Source organism: Glandiceps talaboti, chromosome 1 (assembly GCF_964340395.1).
Source record: "Glandiceps talaboti chromosome 1, keGlaTala1.1, whole genome shotgun sequence".
NCBI lineage: Eukaryota > Metazoa > Hemichordata > Enteropneusta > Spengelidae > Glandiceps > Glandiceps talaboti.
The window spans coordinates 1,254,906-1,275,261 of record NC_135549.1 but is presented as its reverse complement, the minus strand read 5'-3'; the positions used below and the strand labels follow the sequence as shown (position 1 = coordinate 1,275,261).

The window sequence follows — 20,356 nt, the reverse complement described above, 5'->3', positions numbered from 1 at the left end:
ATGCAGCGATTGCGCGTAACAGATGGTGTTACTATGGCAACCATTTCTGCGTTGAGAAACACTGAAAGTGTTTACCGCCCGCCCCCAGGCACTAGACTTATGTTACATCTCATTGCAGTTTATCTACATGACTCGTTTGAACATATATTTATATTTTAATACTGTAAACTATAATAATAACAGACGATAAAAAGAATGGCAGTGTGTTGTTTTTGATCAAATTACGAAGTTGACATATTTCACGTCTTACATCATGGCTTGAAACTAAAGACAAAATAAACAATATAGCTGACCTGCCATCATTTCAAGAGAAATTGGAGAACGCGCGGATTCTTAAGAAACTCAAACACTTTATTTTGATACGGTAGCGAATTTATAATAGTTTGTATTTTCATATTTTATTTATGTATCAACCTAATAATGGACAGTGTTTTTTTGTTGTTGTGATATATACATTTGATGCTAACATGTTTAGCTCTGTGCAAATCCGATCAGTTTGTTGCCATAACAACAACGTACCCCGTGGTGTTTATTTCTTCATTCTTGACGACGGAATTTTTTTTTTGCGGGGGAGGAGAGGGGTTCCCATGAATTTAGAAAATTTCTCAGAAATGATTATTTCCATGGTATATTACTCGTGTTACTACAAAGACTGAAAGTACACCGTGTCAAAACTAGTGTCATGGAAAGGTCAGCTAATTTTAATGATTACCATATTGAAATGAAAACCCATAGCACACGCCTTGTTTTTCCTGTTTTCTTTGAATCAACTATAAGACAGCATTTCAACAATTTTGCATGTCTATTCTATGATAAATTATAGAAACAGTTATAGCCAAAAGTATTTCACTTTTACAAGCAGTAGGTGTTTTATGTTTTATTTTTTGTGCTTCTGTCTGTCTGTCTACTTTAGTAAGTTATATAAACTAATGATAAACAATTAAATTCCCAGGCAATTAAGAGAGTTAGTATCCCACTGTGTACGTTTGTTGATTTGTCTAATCACTGATTGATTGCACAATACATAAAGTGTTTATTTTATGTAGCTTAGTGTTGGCAGTTTATTAATTTCAATTACTTACAACATTTCAAATTGTTTATCTGGACTTCCTTTTACTAATAATCTTGATTTGTATTTTAATATTCTCAAAATATATTTATTTTCAAAAGCTCTTTAATGTAAAATACAGTTTTTGACTTTCCCCTTTTGGTAATTTGTTGTTTTCAAGATAAGTCTTCACATTTGTGTAATCAACGTCTAGAAGACCTGATCTGGCATGGCTCACAGTATCACAGTCATAGCTTACAGTATATCAGTATAGAACACATGTCTTTTGTCACTAACATGACTCCTGACTTAAAGGTCATGACCCAGTATTCATGACCTTACTATCACACTTAGCATGCTATCAAGGATCAGCTGGAGTGCTCTGGTACAGTCTCAGTGAACTTGATTTCAAGATTTTAAAATAACTATCTTATATTTTTTCTATTGGTTGCTGGAAAAAAACTGAGGTTGCTGGAAAAAAAATATTTTTTTAATGCATAAATATGATTTCATATTTTTCTGAAGCAGTGTAAAAATTAGTATTGTTTATTGAAATACATACATATATGAAAGGTCAGATGGTACCAAGTCACAATGCCCTACCTCTCGATACAGGATTTGAAATTATGATAAAAAGTTTCGGTGAAACTACAGTTGAAAGACTGTGACATCATGCAGGGTGTTGACACAGGAAATTTAGTCTTTGTCAACAACAGTGCCTGCTGTTAACTTGGCCGGTGCTTCTGGAAACAATTTGACACCACTACACTGAACTAGTTTCCTATATGGATGAAAAGCAGACTTCAAATTACTGGGGGTACTTGGCAATGAGCTTTGGTTATATATAGTCATACTAGCATACATACCAGCTGGTACAGAGTAAGAAATCTCACCATTCAAAATTCACATTGTGCAAACTGGTGAATGTGTTCCACATGAAATGAATGAGAGAAGTATTATCATTTTACAAAATGTACAGATTCATTATAAGATAAACTGATAATCAGATAAAAAACAAAACAATGTAGTCTGACACTATGAAGTCTGATAGGAAATCACACGCTGCTCCAGATTCCATTTTATCTCTTAAACAAAGATATTCAGTTACCAATTTAGAGTATAAAGATCAAATCATTACATAGCTTTCATCCCAATCACTCACAAAGTTTTCAGCAGTATCATTTTTAGCTGAAAATTAACACAGAACTACAACACAGAACTAAAAGCTTGGTTTTAGTAATACATTAGCATAATAAAACTTTCTCTGTATGTACATGATTTCTGTTTTTTTCAATTTTCAGAAAAAGAATAAGTATTTTGTAAAAAATGGAGAACAAATTAATCAATCAATCAATCCATCAATACGAGAAGTTAATTAATCAAAGTTAATGAGTGTGTTAATTAATAGATGAAATGTTAATAAATGTATATCCAATTAAAAAATATAACATTTTAAATGATAATGCAGATAACAACTGGTTTTACTTATAGTGTATTAATGATCTCCATCAAGAGATGATTTTTTATTAGGGTTTCAATTCTGCACTTTCATAGCTCTACAAAGTCTGACGCATTACAGAACTACAAAGTCTGACACATTGCAGCCCTTCAAAGTCTGACACATTGCAGCCCTACAAGGTCTGACACATTGCAGCTCTACAAAGTCTGACACATTGCAACTCTACAAAGTCTGACACATTGCAACTCTACAAAGTCTGATGCAATACAGCTCTGCACTGTCTGACACATTGCAGCTACAAGGTCTGACGCATTGCAGCTCTACAAGGTCTGACACATTACAGCTCTACAGTCTGATGCATTACAGCTCTCTACAGTCTGATGCATTACAGCTCTACAAAGTCTGATGCATTACATCTCTACAAGGTCTGACACATTACAGCTCTACAAGGTCTGACGCATTACAGCTCTACAGTCTGACGCATTGCAGCTCTACAAGGTCTGATGCATTACAGTGCTACAAGGTCTGATGCATTACAGCTCTACAGTCTGACGCATTGCAGCTCTACAAGGTCTGATGCATTACAGTGCTACAAGGTCTGATGCATTACAGTGCTACAAGGTCTGACGCATTACAGCTCTACAAAGTCTGATGCATTACAACTCTACAGTCTGATGCATTACAGCTCTACAAGGTCTGACGCATTGCAGCTCTACAAAGTCTGATGCATTACAACTCTACAAGGTCTGATGCATTACAGCTCTACAAAGTCTGATGCATTACAGCTCTACAAAGTCTGATGCATTACAGCTCTACAAAGTCTGATGCATTACAACTCTACAAGGTCTGACGCATTGCAGCTCTACAAGGTCTGACGCATTGCAGCTCTACAAGGTCTGACGCAATACAGCTCTACAAGGTCTGATGAATTGCAGCTCTACAAGGTCTGACGCATTGCAGCTCTACAAGGTCTGACGCAATACAGCTCTACAAGGTCTGATGAATTGCAGCTCTACAAGGTCTGACGCATTGCAGCTATTCCCTGAAAGGAAGTCATAGTGTGAAAACAATGGGATGATGATGGTGATGAGGACTACTACTTTGACTTACAAATGATTGAAGATTCATGTTTCTTTTCACACCCAGATCACCAATAACATCAACAATGATGTCATGCAACTTGGTTGTTGTGAATCATAAAATATCCCATGGTTTTGAGAACATTCATACACCCACTAACCATTCTAGTATGTTATGATTATTTGTAAAATCTTAGAACCAACTGAGTAGAACTGGGAACATATTAACATTAGGAATTCCCCTACTCGTACTTGAATGAGCAGATGGCATGGAATGACCCCCTAGCATCTGAAGGATGTGACACTATCAAACACGACCCCCTAGCATCAGAGGACAGCATACACACTATAAACACTACAAAAATATTTAGATAAGAATATAACAAGTACAAGGTCAGTGAGGCCATCATGCTTTAAATGTCTAAAACAGGAAAGTGACAAGGTTTTATCAGACATTCCCTAGATAAATCAAGTGAAGTCTGTCAGATGACACATTAAACTCATCTTCACATATGTACATGGTGTACAAATTAAGTATATCATCTTAACAAGTGTACATGCATGTCCATGTTGGTGACCAGTATCATGCATACATGCTACACAATCTCACTAACTCAAGTGCTTATTGAAATGTGTGTTACACCACTGTAAGATACGTGATGTTCCTGTGATCTAACAATTCTGATAGATATCATAGTATACAGATATATGAATGTTCTCACAACCAAGTCAAGTCAGACTCTTTTGCTTGTCGCGTCGTATCAGTCTTTAATATTGCAGTTGGAGTGATCACTGGTGGATTTTTACAATTTGTTGTTGTTAGATTCCCATCAAATTTTTATCATTAACATTTGATGTGATAAATATGAAATCTGCAAAAATCCCACAACCTTCAAAAAGTATGAATCACTTGTAGTAGATTTACAGCTCTGCAAGATTATAAGGTCTAACAAACTATAAGAGATCAAACTTTTATTTCAACAATGTCAACTTTTATGTCTCAGATTACATTTTGATATTTTACAATCAGTTATAAAATTTAATCATTTATGAATCATAAAGACACAAATAAATAGTTTGAATTCATGCCAACAATGACATAATTATACATTGTTCTAAGTTTTGGATCTGCATATCATGATGAAAGGCTGTGATTGGTTGGCACCAATATTCAACAGTGATTGGTTGCTGTTCCTGACCAATCACCTTGACTCTTATAGATACTTCACTTTTCTTTTATCATAACAGACAAATACATCATCAATACCATGACAAATGTGCTGTGCTGCAACCTTGATACAAACAACTCATTATATCAACTATAACCTGGGTACAATGACTGATAGGGATACTTCTCTGGTAAAAGTTTATTTTCCCTATTTTATCATTTCCTGTTATTACTTTATCATTATTTTTATGTTCATAGGTACCATGACAACTGGGCAGTGTAAGCTTCTAAAAACTCTATCAAAATTTCTTGTGATGAAATTTGAGAAAGTTTTTGCAGACGATTTTTTGTTAGTATTGGTAACACATCAAGACACAAATGATAATTATTCAAGATGTTATATTTGGGAGAGTCATAATATTATAGGATTCAATTGTGTTCAAATATTGATGATCATGGAATAGAATTGTTGTCCCCTGAAATGATTACTCAATATTGACAAGCATCAAATAAACATTCAAATGAACCATTGTGGTTTATTATGTGTTGAGCATCCATGGCATCTTGCTTGTGAGACGTACCGGAAAATGATTGATTCTTTGAACTTTGTTTAGGACAGTTCATTAGCTCCTAATGATATCAGACTCTCTACAGCTTTATGACACTTCTCATGACATGTGGTTATGTGTCCATCCTGAACAGGATACAAGTAAAAAAAATATATGGAAATGTAAAAAATTGCATCTGGAGAAAATCACTTCCTGACACCACACACAAGTCATGACTTGGTGCATCATTAATGTACTAATCAACACAACATGGCTTTGACAAGTCAGCAAATAAACAGCTGCATGGGAAAGACTAGACAGTGATTCTAAATGTTGGTGTAAACATCACGAACACTTAAGACAGCTGTACATTGTACAAGCTGTACAAGTCCCTAGACAGTCTGATTATGTTCTGAAATGATTTGCAGACTTTGGTAAAAATAAGCTCACATGCCATAGACAACACAAACTTTTCACATTTTCATTTTCTTAACAAAATTTTAATGTAACGTACTTGAACTAAATTCTGCAATTTGATTGGTCTAGCTGACTTGTCACATGATAATTACCTTCCAGATTCCTGTATTGATTTCACACTGGAATGCAAGTTTTTCCAAATTCTTTACATGACATATTTAGGGATAATATCTGAGAAGTGGACAATAATTGGGAGGCTGATAATGTTACAGTATACAGTAGTTTAGTTTTAATGCAATGTCAACACAATGTGTAGGGTAGGAAGGAAATGGGGCACACATATGAAAGACATATGATTCAAATTTAACATTCATGGGTCTGCTTCTATTTTTCTGAGTGGCAAAACTTGAACCACAACTAAAATGCATTGGGTGGATGTCATAAATTTGATAAACCAATTTTATTGACTATTCTGGAAAATAAAGCTATTAAGTTTATTTGCACTCATGTACAGAAACTGCCGAGTTCATGCCACTGTCTGATTCAGTAAATGTCTGTCATTTGATTGCCCTTACACAAGTTACAGTTGAAATACATCAAATAAAGTTGTTACTTATCCATATCTTGCCTTGAGAAGAGTGAAATTGATTCCATAGCTCTGATGCCCAAGTCATCAGTTGTACTCATAAGTCAAATTAACAGTCATATCATCTATTTCTAGAAATTGTACAAATGGTTTGAATTTTCACATGCAACAAAAGTCACGACAACTTCTAACACTAAAATTTACTGCCTGGAACAAATGATTTAATCAGATTTAGTGTCTGAAATGTTCCAAAACTATTTTGATAGCTTTTCAAGCTTCCCTCAAAAACCAACCTGTTCAACCTATTTCTCTATCGCAATACTCTCGTTACCATTGGTGGTTATTAGGACTGTACCAAATAAAGATGATAAGTAGGGGTGATGTGGCTAGTATAATAATACCATGTATATTAGACTGGAAGCATGCATCATACCTGTCTCTGTTTCATGTTTTACAGTGATGCTATTCATTACAAATGCTAACATAGATATAGAGGAAGTTCAATCTTGGAAGGAACAAACAAAATATAATATGATGATCATTTCTCAATATTTTACTTTCAGCCCGGCAAACTCCAGGTGACATAAGGGGCCTGTATTGTTTAGTTATGAGAACAAAACAGCAAGAAACAGCTTCTCAATGTTGACTTGTTTTATATCACAACTGATCTTTGCATGGCAGTGACTTGTCTTTCATTTGTATGTACTATTTCAAGTGTTTCATGGAAATGTGATGTACTACCATATATACCATATCTTTATTGTTGAGTGTTGTTATTTTTGTGTTATACACCAGTTATCACCACAAGGTTTTAATCAGCTGTACAGTAGTAGTCAATGAAAGGCTATGAACTATTAACATGGTCAAGGTTAAGGTGAATGTCATTAACTTTATCAAATATCACCTCTAATTTTATCGGATGAATCTCATCTATCCAAGTTCATGATCAAAATATGTCAGTCAAATTTGGAAGGACACATTAATGGAAACGAGATCAGTGACAAACTTTAATGAATGAAATTCTTTCTCACGTTCATGAGTCATGACTATGTCTGATGTTCAAACTTTATTTTAATGAATTTTTCTCATGTTCATTGTCCACAGCTATGACGTTATTAGCAGAATCGTTCTCTATAGTATGTCACATGATCCATGTCTGTATGATCAAATAACAAATGTTAATGGCTGAATGCTATAATAAGTTCTTGATCCATGGTTGAGGGATCAGATGAAACACTTTAAATAAATTGTCCTTCAGTACATGATCCATGGCTAAATAACTAATTATCTACAATGAATATTTTACAAGTTCAGTACATGATCCATGACTAAATAACTAATTATCTAGAATGAATATTTTATAAGTTCAGTACATGATCCATGGCTAAATAACTAATTATCTACAATGATAATTTATAACTGTACTGTACTGTGGCGATATTTTTATGGGCTCTTAATTTCCTGTTGTTCCTTTTTCATTTCATTTTTAATTTTTAATAGAAATCTACTGTCACAGTAATTACTACCATCTGCTATTTCATTGTCAGCATTTTGTTTGTATTTTTGAAGTATCTATATTCCATTTTCATTTTCTTCTCTAGGTATTAGTTTGCATACTACACATAGCAATCATAGTAATGTATGCACAGGTGGTTGGTAGTAGTCATGGTATATGTTAAAGGTCAGATTGCACACAGAAAAATGATACCTTTATTTATTTAGATACATCTCAGATTTAGCTGTCTGTATGTATCACAGTGTATTGTACACATCTTACATCACTGGCCCACTGTATCTATACTTCTGGGGTGTCTGTAAGTATCACAGTGTATTGTACACATTTAACATCACTGGCCAAGTCTCTATACCTCTGGGGTGTCTGTATGTATCACTTTGTATTGTACATATCTTGTATCACTGGCCCACTGTCTCTATACGTCTGGTCTGTTTATATGTATCACAGTGTATTGTACACATCTTGCATCACTGGCCAAGTCTCTATACCTCTGGGGTACAGGTGTCTGTATGTATCACAGTGCATATCAGGTCAAGTTTCATAACCTTTGGTTATCATGTATTGTATGTGGTAGTTTAGTTTCACTTGTCACATTTTTCTATTTGTTTTTGCCATGATTGCTATAGAAACCAGTTTCAATGATATGTCCATATTACTATACAAATCATAGGAACCACTCCACTAATTCACAGCAGTTGCTAACAGATATAAACATTCAGCAGAGATGAGATTCTTTTACTTTATTTCAATAAAATAGTGTTGTACAACATGTATTCCTTTATCAAATACAAGCAGCAGCATTATATAGTGACTAATATAATCTTAGAAAACATGGAATAGTTGTATACATTGCATTTCAGATGTGGACACTGATGTATAAAAACAAAAGAATCTTTCCCTTTAATTTGTGATGGCGCTTACATATCTTACCCCTATTGATGGCTTGGTAGGGCTGCTTTAGTACTTCTTGGAGAGTAGATATTCTCTTAATTTCACATAATTTCTTGAGGAATACATAATTTATTCCAGTTGATATTTAAATGGGAAGTATCTATTTCAACAAATAACTGTTATTTGACCTCTAATGACCTCTAAGTCGATCTCAATCTCAGAATGTCTTGTTCTGACTCTCAGTCTTTCTTTTTCATTTGAATACTTTTCCGAATTAAATTCTTTCGTATTTTAATAGCACCAGCTCCAGTTACAGCATATGAAAATTCTTTAGTTAGATACGGACTACTGATATCACCAACACCCTGTAAGAAAATATCAATTATGAGAGAAAAGACTATGGCTACTACAAGACAGTGAAGCTTTCCATTGCTACATCATACATGCAAAAAGTCCTTAGTTAGGTTTGGTTTCAAAATTCACTTCAAATGCTCTGGTTGTCTTGCTATTGCAAAAACTGCTTACAGGTAAAAATTAATATTTCATGACAAATCTCACATTCCTCAATAAAAAGTCAATGTCTTACTTCACAAATTTCCATCACTATATTCTATTCAGACAAAGGCTGACTAAAAAGAAAGGAATGCCAGCTATTTTAAGAAAGGGTGTGTATTGGATGAAATCAAAGCCTCAATTCTCTATGCTAAGATTTTATAAACATAAATATTAAAGTACTTTGTACTAGTTGTATGGCTTTGATATCATAGATATGATTTATCGATTCAGTATTTATGTAAGTTATACTTTCATTCACATCAATTGACGGCCAACAGCTACACTGATACATAACAGCCGACAGCTACACTGATACATAACAGCCGACAGCTACACTGATACATATATCAAAATAAGATTTCTACATAGAGCTGAGTAACTTACCTGAAGTAATAAATCACTTGGAATGGGCATAGCACCCCTTAGTAGTGTGTTTACTTTATGAAGTTTACCATGTGGGACTGATGTCAGGATATAGAAGCACTTCTTGGTAGCATCAACACCTCGTATCACACCTAAAACAATCAATACACTTTAAGGTAGAATATATCTTGGCAGACAATTTGCTGCAAAATCAAAGTTATTCAAATCTCTCCAACTTTGCCATGTGAAACCTTACTCCTGGTCTTTTTGAACGTTGAAACAACTTTGGGGAATTCACCATCTTATTTGAAAGTAGTCTTGTAGTAAGATCTGGACCTGTTCTTGCAAGGTTGTTGTACAATGCTGAGGATGTCAGTAACTCTGGTGGAAAACCTTTGACAGTGCCTTTGGTGCTATACAACCTGTGGTCACTTACAACAGTTAGCAGCTAGACTAATTTTAAAGGAAATTAACAATCTTTTATTTTAGTATAGAGTTCAAATAATATTCAGTGGTCTTTTTTTATTCTAAAATTGTTCATTTTAAGATTACTTTGACCTGTACTTCAAAATTTGCATAGTGATCCCTGATGTTATTACCTGATTTTAACTGACAATGGGTCAGAACTTTATTGAACAAAGTAAAAGTAACAGTTCCAAACTTTTATTTTCAAGGCACAAATATGCTAAATTAAAATCAGTAGATCTTCAAACAAGCAAGCACAAGTTTGAATGTACTGCCATGCCATATGATATAGATTGCTGTTAACATATACATTGGTACCTTTCATGGGAAATGTAGCGGTAGTAGCTGTGACATCAAAATCAACTTACCAAGACCAACACATTGACACACAGGTGTTTTGGCTAACAGTATTGGTAGGTCTGTCTTCTCTCTATTGTTAGATAGCATCTACAGACACCAAAATATCATATATTCCAATATTTAGAATATGAAACGATGACAATTTTTGGTGTACAAATACATGTACTTTTAATAATAAACAAAACTTGAGGCATTCTTTGTACATCTCTTGAGAAGCTGCCTCCCACCCCCACCCCCACCCCCACCCCTTATCAGTTTATTAGTGTATGCATATCATGTTCAGATACAATAATGATATGCAATTGGTCTGTATAACTCATCTAAACAGCACTCCCCCATTCACTCACACCACTACACTGCACTCCCCCATCCATTCACACCACAGCACTCCCCCATTCACTCACACCACAGCACTCCCCCATTCATTCACACCACAGCACTCCCCCATTCATTCACACTACCCACCCATCAACACTCCCATTAGTGTCTGATCACAGTGAGAAAGGACTTTCAATGTGGAAACTCAATCAATAAAGCTGGTTTGAATTTCATGAAAGCAAAAAATAAGTGGAGTTTTGATAGTTTCAAGGAAGTGTTCTCTCTATTACCTTTGACCTGTCTGCAATACACAGTGCTACAATGGAGGCATTGAAGGCATACAGAATTTGACTAGCCGGAACATCATCATGGGTAACATTTAATGCCACTGATTTCCATGGCAACACATATGGAGTAAGATGATGTAGGGGCAGCCATCCATCTTGGTTTATGTTAGGTTGTAGTTTACTGAGATATGCTAACAATGCCATATCACGGTGATGTACTGCTTTGAATTTACCTCTATAGTACAAAGATAGAAATATACATCATTTACTCATTTAGGTAGTGTTCTATTCTCAGGTGTATATTTCAATGAAGAAATTCAAGATACAAATGGAGTTGGTTTCATTTACTCTCAAATAACTTTGAAAACATACACAAAATTATTGTGACTTCATTAGCCCTATCAATCTACTATTACTGCTTGTTGATCACCATAGAACATTACTTTGTATTGGATTTTGGTGATATGCTAATTACTTGATTGATCGAATGATTGATTGATTGATTGATTGATTGATTGATTGATTGATTGATTGATTGATTGATTTGAAACTGAAGCATAATGCCAATAACATATGCATATCATTATGAAAATGAGACATTGCATATCATTATAATTGATGTTCAATATTTAATGCTAATGATATATTGAATCTATTGGGTAATTTTTGCAACATATATCTAAAGACTATAAGTACAATGATTGTGGTGTAGATGTTGAGGTTCAATGTCAACACAACATCAATGTTGATGGAACATTGCACTTTTTATGATGACTGCAAAATACATATGTTTGAAGTACTAGTGAATCAGATGAAGGACTTCTCATTATCCTTACTAAAATTACTAGTACTTAAAGGTACAATCTTTGCCAGGTTTTTGGTTTACACACGTACAACTTACCCATAGCCATAGTCTGAGCTGACATTAATTAGCATGAATTCTGGTGTTATGTCCTCTTTATTATACTCTGTATCAGTTTCTACACTAACAGTCCATCCTGGATTGTCATTCAGATACTCTGCACTAAGGATAGGTAGATTTTTAGCTGTAGATCTGGTATGGAACTGTACAATATGAGTTGGTTTGACCAATCTGATGACATCTAGTAGTAAACTCACACCCATTCCTATTTGGATCAGTCAAACAGTATATGTGTAAGATTCTTGTATACAATATACATGTACTGAACACCAAACTATGATCTACCTTACTCAAGTACACAATGTTGGCTTTTTGAGTTCAAATATGGAATCTGGGAAGAAAAATACATGTAGTATATGGTCAACAAGAACCATTACGTTCATGGCTTTCTATTATGTACCCACAACTACATTGCCATGGCATGAAGGAAAGGCCATAATATAGGCTTCGAATATCAGCTTAAAATAAACCATTACAACTAGTGACAGGCAAGCAGTTACAAGCAGAACTTGTTACAAACAGTGACAGGCAAGCATTTACAAGCAGAACTTGTTACAACCAGTGACAGGCAAGCAGTTACAAGCAGAACTTGTTACAACCAGTGACAGGCAAGCATTTACAAGCAGTTTAAGTCGCACACAGACAGACAGACAGACAGACAGACAGACAGACAGACAAACAGACAGACAGACACACAGACAGACAGACAGACACACACACACACACACACCACATCATGCCTATAGCACTACTAAACCATATCAGTTCAACTGTGCTAAAAACAAAACATACCTTTGTTCCATCCCATTGTGTTAACAATCAAAGGTTGATTCTTACTCCTGTCATAGTGTTTATAGATGTACTTCACAGTCTCCACATATCTCTCAGGGTCATCTTTAGGTGAAAGGTCACCAAGAAAACTCATTCTGAAAGTATAAAATCAGTGTAGGTAAAGAAAACCAAGAAAACACATTCTGTAAATATGAAATCAATGTGAACAAAATAAGCCAGACATGCCTACATACATCCTCTGATTAGACATCTGTACTAACATCCCTGCCAAATAATGGTACCTTCTTGCATCCAGTGTTTTTGGGGTTTTATTTTCTGTCTTATTTTTATACTTTTATATTTTTATACCCACTTTGCATACCATGAATCATATTACACTGATTGAGTAATTTGCCACAAAAAGCCCCCAGGGTATTCTCAAATATCAAACCAATCTGCATGTCAGTTTTTTAGTTTTATTTATATCTTTTAATCAAAAATCACATTTCCACTCAATTCATATACTTTCTATGCAATCATCGTTCTTTCAATTAATTTCAAAATTTGACACTCAAAGACTATTCCACCAAAGTCCATATCATTCTATCAAACATTTTGTGTCTGTTAGTTATACATATATACAAAGAAAGACAGACAGACAGACAAACAGACTAGACAGACAGACAGACAGAAACAGACAGACGAGACAGATGATAGACACAGACACAGACTAGAAACAGAGATGACAGACAGATAGACAGACAGACAGACAGACAGACAGACAGACAGACAGACAGACAGAAACATTAGACAGACGGACAGACAGACAGACAGACAGACAAACAGATAGACAGACAAGACAGATGACAGACAGACACAGAGATGACAGATAGACAGACAGACAGACAGACAGACAGTCTAGACAGACAGAAACAGATAGATATATAGACAGACGGACAGACGGACGGACGGACGGACAGAAACAGACATGCACTAGCACACATCAAACACTAGTAGCTTACCATTGTGCTGAAAGAATGCATTCTTAAAAAATGTTTCTTATAACAACCTGACCTATTTTTGTATTACACATTTTTTTCATGATACCATACACATAGCAATTACAGAATAATACAGCAACTTACATTTGTGGTTCAATCAAATGTGTAAAAGGTGGACCTGCAAAGTAAGAGAATATTTCAGCAATCACCTAGTTCCTAATAAAGTTGATCCTGAAGATCATTTTGGTCTTTAAGATAAAAGGTCTATTTTAGATTAGGATGAAAATGTGGGTTTGAAAATCAGTCGGTCATAGCAACAGAAAAATTTGGTCTTGAACAAAAGATATTTCTATCTAATCCTAATGGCTCCACTGATAAGACAGCTGTAATGTAAGAACATGAGATTTAGTTGTTGGTCTTTGAATAATTCTCCATTCTTTATGAATGAAGGAAAATGAAAGCATCTCCTACTTGCTCATTATACTACTTTATTTTATCTAAAATAATTTTAACAAAACTAATGAAATCATGCTCCTAAAAGAATGAACAAATGACATCATTAGAGTGTATGAATCTACCTAATCAGTAAAAATGATAAAATTTCAACACATGGCCAAATTAATCATACAATATTGCCTATCAACACATATACCAACTCAGTAATCAATAAATATTCCAGAATATAACTGATAATCATCTGATCTGAAAGTTGTTTGATGTGATAAATGATCTTACCCAGTAAAGGTTGTGTTACATACGTCAGTGAGATCATACTTGATGGTGTGAACTCTGTTTGACCTATATCACCCTCTAGAAATCCAACACTGTTATGTCTGCAATAAAATATGATAACCTACTATGTAATAAATCATAGCAATTTTAACAATAAACTATCCTGTCACTTCAAAATGTTCCCACAAGGAAACTTTCACCAAAAATACATAAGATATATTTTCATTATGAAATAAACTTTTACTACATCATATTTTCAAAATGTTCCCACCAAGAACATTTTACCAAAAACACATAATACATCATATTTTCATTATGACAGTAATCTTGACTGTTTTCCAACAAATAATTTTATCATAATATACTCTCTGATTTACTAGCATCAGAACAAGTTACTATTATCAAATATATACATGGATCAACCTAGCCTATTCTCACCTAGAATATTTCAGACGAATATGTTTATATGGCTTCGTTTGTTTTTTATTTTGAGAAAAATAGCACAATGGCATTGTAGCACAACTGTATAGTTTTTAAAATTGTTTATCCACCTGCTGATCCATACTAGGTAAAGGTGTTCATTTGCTGAATGACTATCCTATGCCTATCCAACCCTGTTGTTATCTTTGCAATATACACGATCATTTGGCTGTTGCAATGGGCGTGGTCGTGTTGCTAGACATATTTGAATACATTTTTGAATGTGTATTCACTTGTCTCTATTAATCCCTGTTGTAATCGTTGCAACATATGCAATCATTTGACTGTTGCTATGGGCATAGTCTTGTTGCTTGGCATATTTGCATACACTTTTTGAATGTTTGTTCACTTGTCTAAGATTTACTATCTTTGTGAAATACACCATTTTTGGCTGTTGCTATTGGCACAGCCATGGTTGCTATGGTTATTTCCATACATTTTTTGAATGTTTACTCACTTGCCTACCAGATGTTGTTATTTTAGCAAAATATATTTAGTATTATCTTGTTGCTAAGAGCATGGTCATGGCTGCTAGGGCAATTTTGTTGAACAAAATCTGCAGAATACCACTTCTAGAAACATCTCACCAAATTTCAGACTCATTGACCAAGCACTTTTTTAGAGATATAAGTTTTTGACCAAAATTCACATTTTTACACCTAATTTGCATATCACTGATGAGATCCTTATATGTTTAATATTTCTTCATCTATACACCCCAAATGCATCACCATTAAATTTCAGCCCAATCTGCTCAGTAGTTTTGGAATTAAAGATTGTTGACCAAAAAGACACATTTTTAGCGCTAATTTGCATGTTATTGATGGAATCATCATGTCATCAACAAATCTTAATCTACATACCCCTTTGAATGTTCCCTCCAACTTTCTGACCAATCTGACCAGTATTTTTTTAGTTTAAATCTTTTTACCAAATATGACATTTTTTTACCAAAATCTGAGATGCGATCATTTTGCTTTGCACACTTTCCCAACTATACATCAAAAGTAACGTCAACATCAAATACAAAGGCAATCAGTCTGGCAGTTTTTGAGTTTAAGTCATCCATACACACACAGTGACACAGACAGACAGACACTGCTCGATGCCAATAGCACTACTGAACCTCATCAGTTCAGTTGTGCTATTAAAACCTTATTATGCCATCATTAAACTACATTTTGTATGCTAACATCATCAAAAGATGATTCTTGATACCATTGAAGGCATGCATTGACATCATTCTGTACAGTAACCAGACAAGACATGGGTGATGCATGGACTGTACATGTATAGCCATCTGTGGCATTTCATATATTAACAAGACAAGACAAGACAAGACAAGATATTAATAGCAACAGTTTCATTTGATTGTCTCCTGATCTGAGTAAAACAGCTTATAAACTCAGCGTGTGCCACTTTCAAATAACAGACAGATAAGTTCAACATATACATGTACTTACTTGTTGAGGAATGAATTAATAAGACATCTACAATAAGTTGACTTGCCAACATTCTTGCCTCCACACACCAGTATGACAGGTGACTTAGTCTTGGAGTCTATAATACTTTCTGTCATTTCAAGAAGATCTGATGAGAAGTGTATATTTCTATCTCCTTGATCCATTACAAAATGTAAATCAATAGATGATGCTAACTGCAAACCAGGGTTTATGTCATCCTACAACATAGAAGATGTAATGTATGCATTTATTTGATGTAAGTGTAAACTGTACCAAAGCACGTTTCATCAGGTGTGACATGTGTGAACCAACCCCTAACCCCTATCTAGTGTTTCACCCAGTGTGAGCTTTACCCAAAACATGTTTCATTAGATGTGATATGTAACCCCCACCTCAACCCCTATCTAGTGTTTCACCAAGTGTGAGCTATACCCAAACCATTTGTCATTGGATGTGATATGTAACCCCACCCCCACCCCATCCAGAGTTTTACCCAGCGTGAGCTTTACCCAAAACATGCTTCATTAGATGTGATATGTAACCCCCACCTCAACCCCTATCTAGTGTTTCACCCAGTGTGGCTATACCCAAACCATGTTTCACCAGATGTGGTGAAGGCATACTTCCCTAGGTGTCACATCTTTAATGTCTTACCATATATGGGTACATCTGACCATATATGGACTACATCTTACCATATATGGGGTATATCTCCTATCAAATAAACCTTGATAGAAGTAAAAACTTGTCACATAGTCCACAGCTTGACATTCTAGTTTCTTGAACAGTAAAATGACAGTATATCGGCATGACTGATTCTTGACAATATCCATGACTTCATCACAAGCCCTTCTGTCTTTACAGAGTGATCGCAACAACTTGATTGCATCTTCATCCAATGTGTCAGCTCTCCTGTGCATCTTCCTTGCCTTTATAGAAAGTGCTGAAGAACTACTTGGCGAATATACAGGGTACTCTCTACCAGTACGGAGTCTGTGACCCATGACATTGACATAGCCATGGATAACTTGAACTAACACTTTGCCATAGAAGTGAAATTCTGTGGGACAACGTAGCACTGCAAGGCACTGGTCTGGATTTCTGGTATCAAGTAACCTGTGGGATAGGTAACAATGTTGAAGTGTTGTTACAGTCAAACTTTTTCTGATCGATACTTATCTATAATTTCAAATCCTTGCATAAATTTGTTAGTTCATTTCAAGATTTGATCAATAATCTTTCATAATCATAAATGTCACATCTCTTGGCAAATACTAGTAGTTTCAGATTTTTATAAATATTTTTTTGTCAGCAGTTTCAGTTACAGATACTGAATGAGTTTTTATCCATGGCTATTCAATTTATATCCTTGCTCTTATTTTGTCATCAACTATTTGACAAGTCTTCTACACATTATCACATACTTATGACAAACCAATGGATACCTTTAAACCTCAATTGAGAAAAAGTTTGATGAAATGTTGCCAATCACACATATCAAAGATTTCACATCCTTGTTGTTTTAAAGGGGAAGAATGGCAAGGATTATTTCATAGTAGCTGTGTTTCTGTTTTGGGAAATAAACACCTCTTGAAACTATGGCCACACAACACTGTAGCCAGCTGTGAGAACACAAAATCATTCCCAACATTGGTTATTTCCCATAATGCCTCAGTACAGTGTACACCAGACCTCTTCTAAGCCAGATTTACCAATCTTTGACTATTTTGGAGGTTGCATGATGCAGGACTGTTGAGTCCAATAAACATAAAGAAAGTAGATAAAATCAGCCTCATCTTTGATCCCCTCTCAGTTTGATGGTCTGAGGTTATACTAATAATCTTTTATCCAAACATCCATACCTAAGATCTTCCAAACCAGTCTCTGTTTTTTCTGATGGATACCGAGTTGTGTGACCAGAAGACCTTGACCTCTGCATTGGACTCCTGTCCTCATGTCTCCATCTTTCATTAAATGAATCAACTTCTTCTGAGGGGTAAAATTTCTTATGTTCAGTACTGTCTCTCTCAGTTTGGTCCCAGCGACTTTTTTTCCTTTTATGAATGATTTCTTCATTATCATCTACTGTTTGAGTTCTTTTTAATTTCTGGTCAGGTGATGATGGAACACTCTCTCCTTTGTGTCTACTATCTGACCTTTCACCTTTGTGTTGTTGTTGTTGTTGTTGTTGTTGTTGTTGTTGTTGTTGTTGTTGTTGTTTGTGTGCTGTATCATCCTTGGGTTCCCCGGTGTCCTTCCCTCTCGGGAACATTTCAACTGTGACAACTTCAACATTTGGACAACTGACATCACTACCTGGTTTGGTTGTCTTTGAGATAGTACTTGTGTCATCATCACTTCCACTGTAATACAACAAGGGAATAATGCATGTTGTCACTCTTGGCTACTGATCACCTGTATTTGTTTTGCAGATCTCAAAATTACCAAATACTGGAGTTACACAGACTACAAGACCTGTCAACTAGTGCATGTAGTAAATCAATGGTATGGTCTCTCCAAGCTTTATTGAACAGAGCTTCAGGATTGTCTATAAACATGTTTGCCAGGTTAAGACTAAAATAACAAATATGTATGCACTACTGTCTGCACCTGACACAAGGAGACTGTGGGGTCATGCATATATAATATCAATATACAATGATTTTTAATGCATCTTAAACTACATCAAATCCACTGACAATATGAGATGGAAGTAAGACAGGATGATGATGATGATGATGATGATGATGATGATGATGATGATGATGATGATGATGATGATGATGATGATGATGATGATGATGATGATGATAACAGTAGTGGTGGTAGTGATGGTGGTGGTGGCAAAACTTGTACAATAAAACATGCAGGCATCAGACTTTCCTTTCTACAACACTTCTTTTTAAACAGTTGTACACCTTGGTGTTGTGAGACTTAAACATTGTAATAAAGATGATCTTTCGAAAGTCATGTTTCCACAGTTGAGCTATAAATAAATTCTTGGTGGAATGAAAGAATGGATAAATGAACGAATGGATACAACATGTATGTGTATGAATGAATGAATGAATGAATGAATGAATGAATGAATGGATGGATGGATGGATGGATGGATGGATGGATGGATGAATGAATGAATGAATGAATGAACAAATAAATAAATAAATAAATGGATGAATGAATGAATGAATGAATGAATGAATGAATGAATGAATGAATGAATGAATGAATGAATGAATGAATGAATGAATGAATGAATGAATGAATGAATGAATGAATGAATGATTAGCGACAAGCACTGATAGTATATAAGTTATAACATTATTATAATATCAGTCAGTGAAAGACACTGACTGGGGAGCAGATAGAAGGGAGAGTCGACCAGTCAGTCAGTCAGTCAGTCAGTCAGTCAGTCAGTCAGTCAGTCAGTCAGTCAGTCAGTCAGTCAGTCAGCAATCAAACGAGAGACTGAGTAAATGAGTGGTTGAGTTAGTCGACAGGGATCCCACTGTTCAAAATTTAATACTTACTTTGATATTTGTCCTGTTGCTGAACCATCTGTGCCATTTTTAGTTTTCTTGAAGTGTTGACTTGACTTCTTACGTTTCCCTTTCTGTGTTCTCCCCATTATCTATTCATTGGGACCAAGAATCTAACAGTTTACAAGGTCTCTCCCTACTTCGACAACTTATAGATGGTAGTCGAGCCAGTACACAATCGGGAACCACGTTTTGCGATGTCTCACTTCACAGCTGAGTGCCTTGCAACACCTGATCAAGGTATACAGGTGCCAAGATATAGTTCCTGGTTGAACGGTGATATACGCTTGGAAGCGTTATTCTTTATTCGTACACGTCCCTTTTGTATAAATATAGTAGTACACCTCAATGCAAAGTTTTCTTTGATAAATAATGATGGAATATTTAA

General features: G+C 35.1%; 1 protein-coding gene across 1 annotated transcript; it reads right to left on the bottom strand.

Moving 5' to 3' along the window:
- Window positions 1-8,619: 8,619 nt before the first annotated feature.
- On the bottom strand, window positions 8,620-20,160 carry LOC144442856 (polynucleotide 5'-hydroxyl-kinase NOL9-like). The gene is made up of 12 exons (XM_078132253.1): window positions 19,960-20,160; window positions 18,292-18,792; window positions 17,125-17,545; window positions 16,430-16,647; window positions 14,490-14,587; window positions 13,899-13,932; window positions 12,775-12,908; window positions 11,962-12,187; window positions 11,064-11,295; window positions 10,464-10,542; window positions 9,652-9,782; window positions 8,620-9,077 (listed from the first exon to the last, which is right to left on the bottom strand). Exons 1-12 carry the CDS (start codon window positions 20,055-20,057, stop codon window positions 8,952-8,954), a joined length of 2,298 nt encoding a protein of 765 aa, XP_077988379.1. The 5' UTR covers window positions 20,058-20,160; the 3' UTR covers window positions 8,620-8,951.
- Window positions 20,161-20,356: the final 196 nt, after the last annotated feature.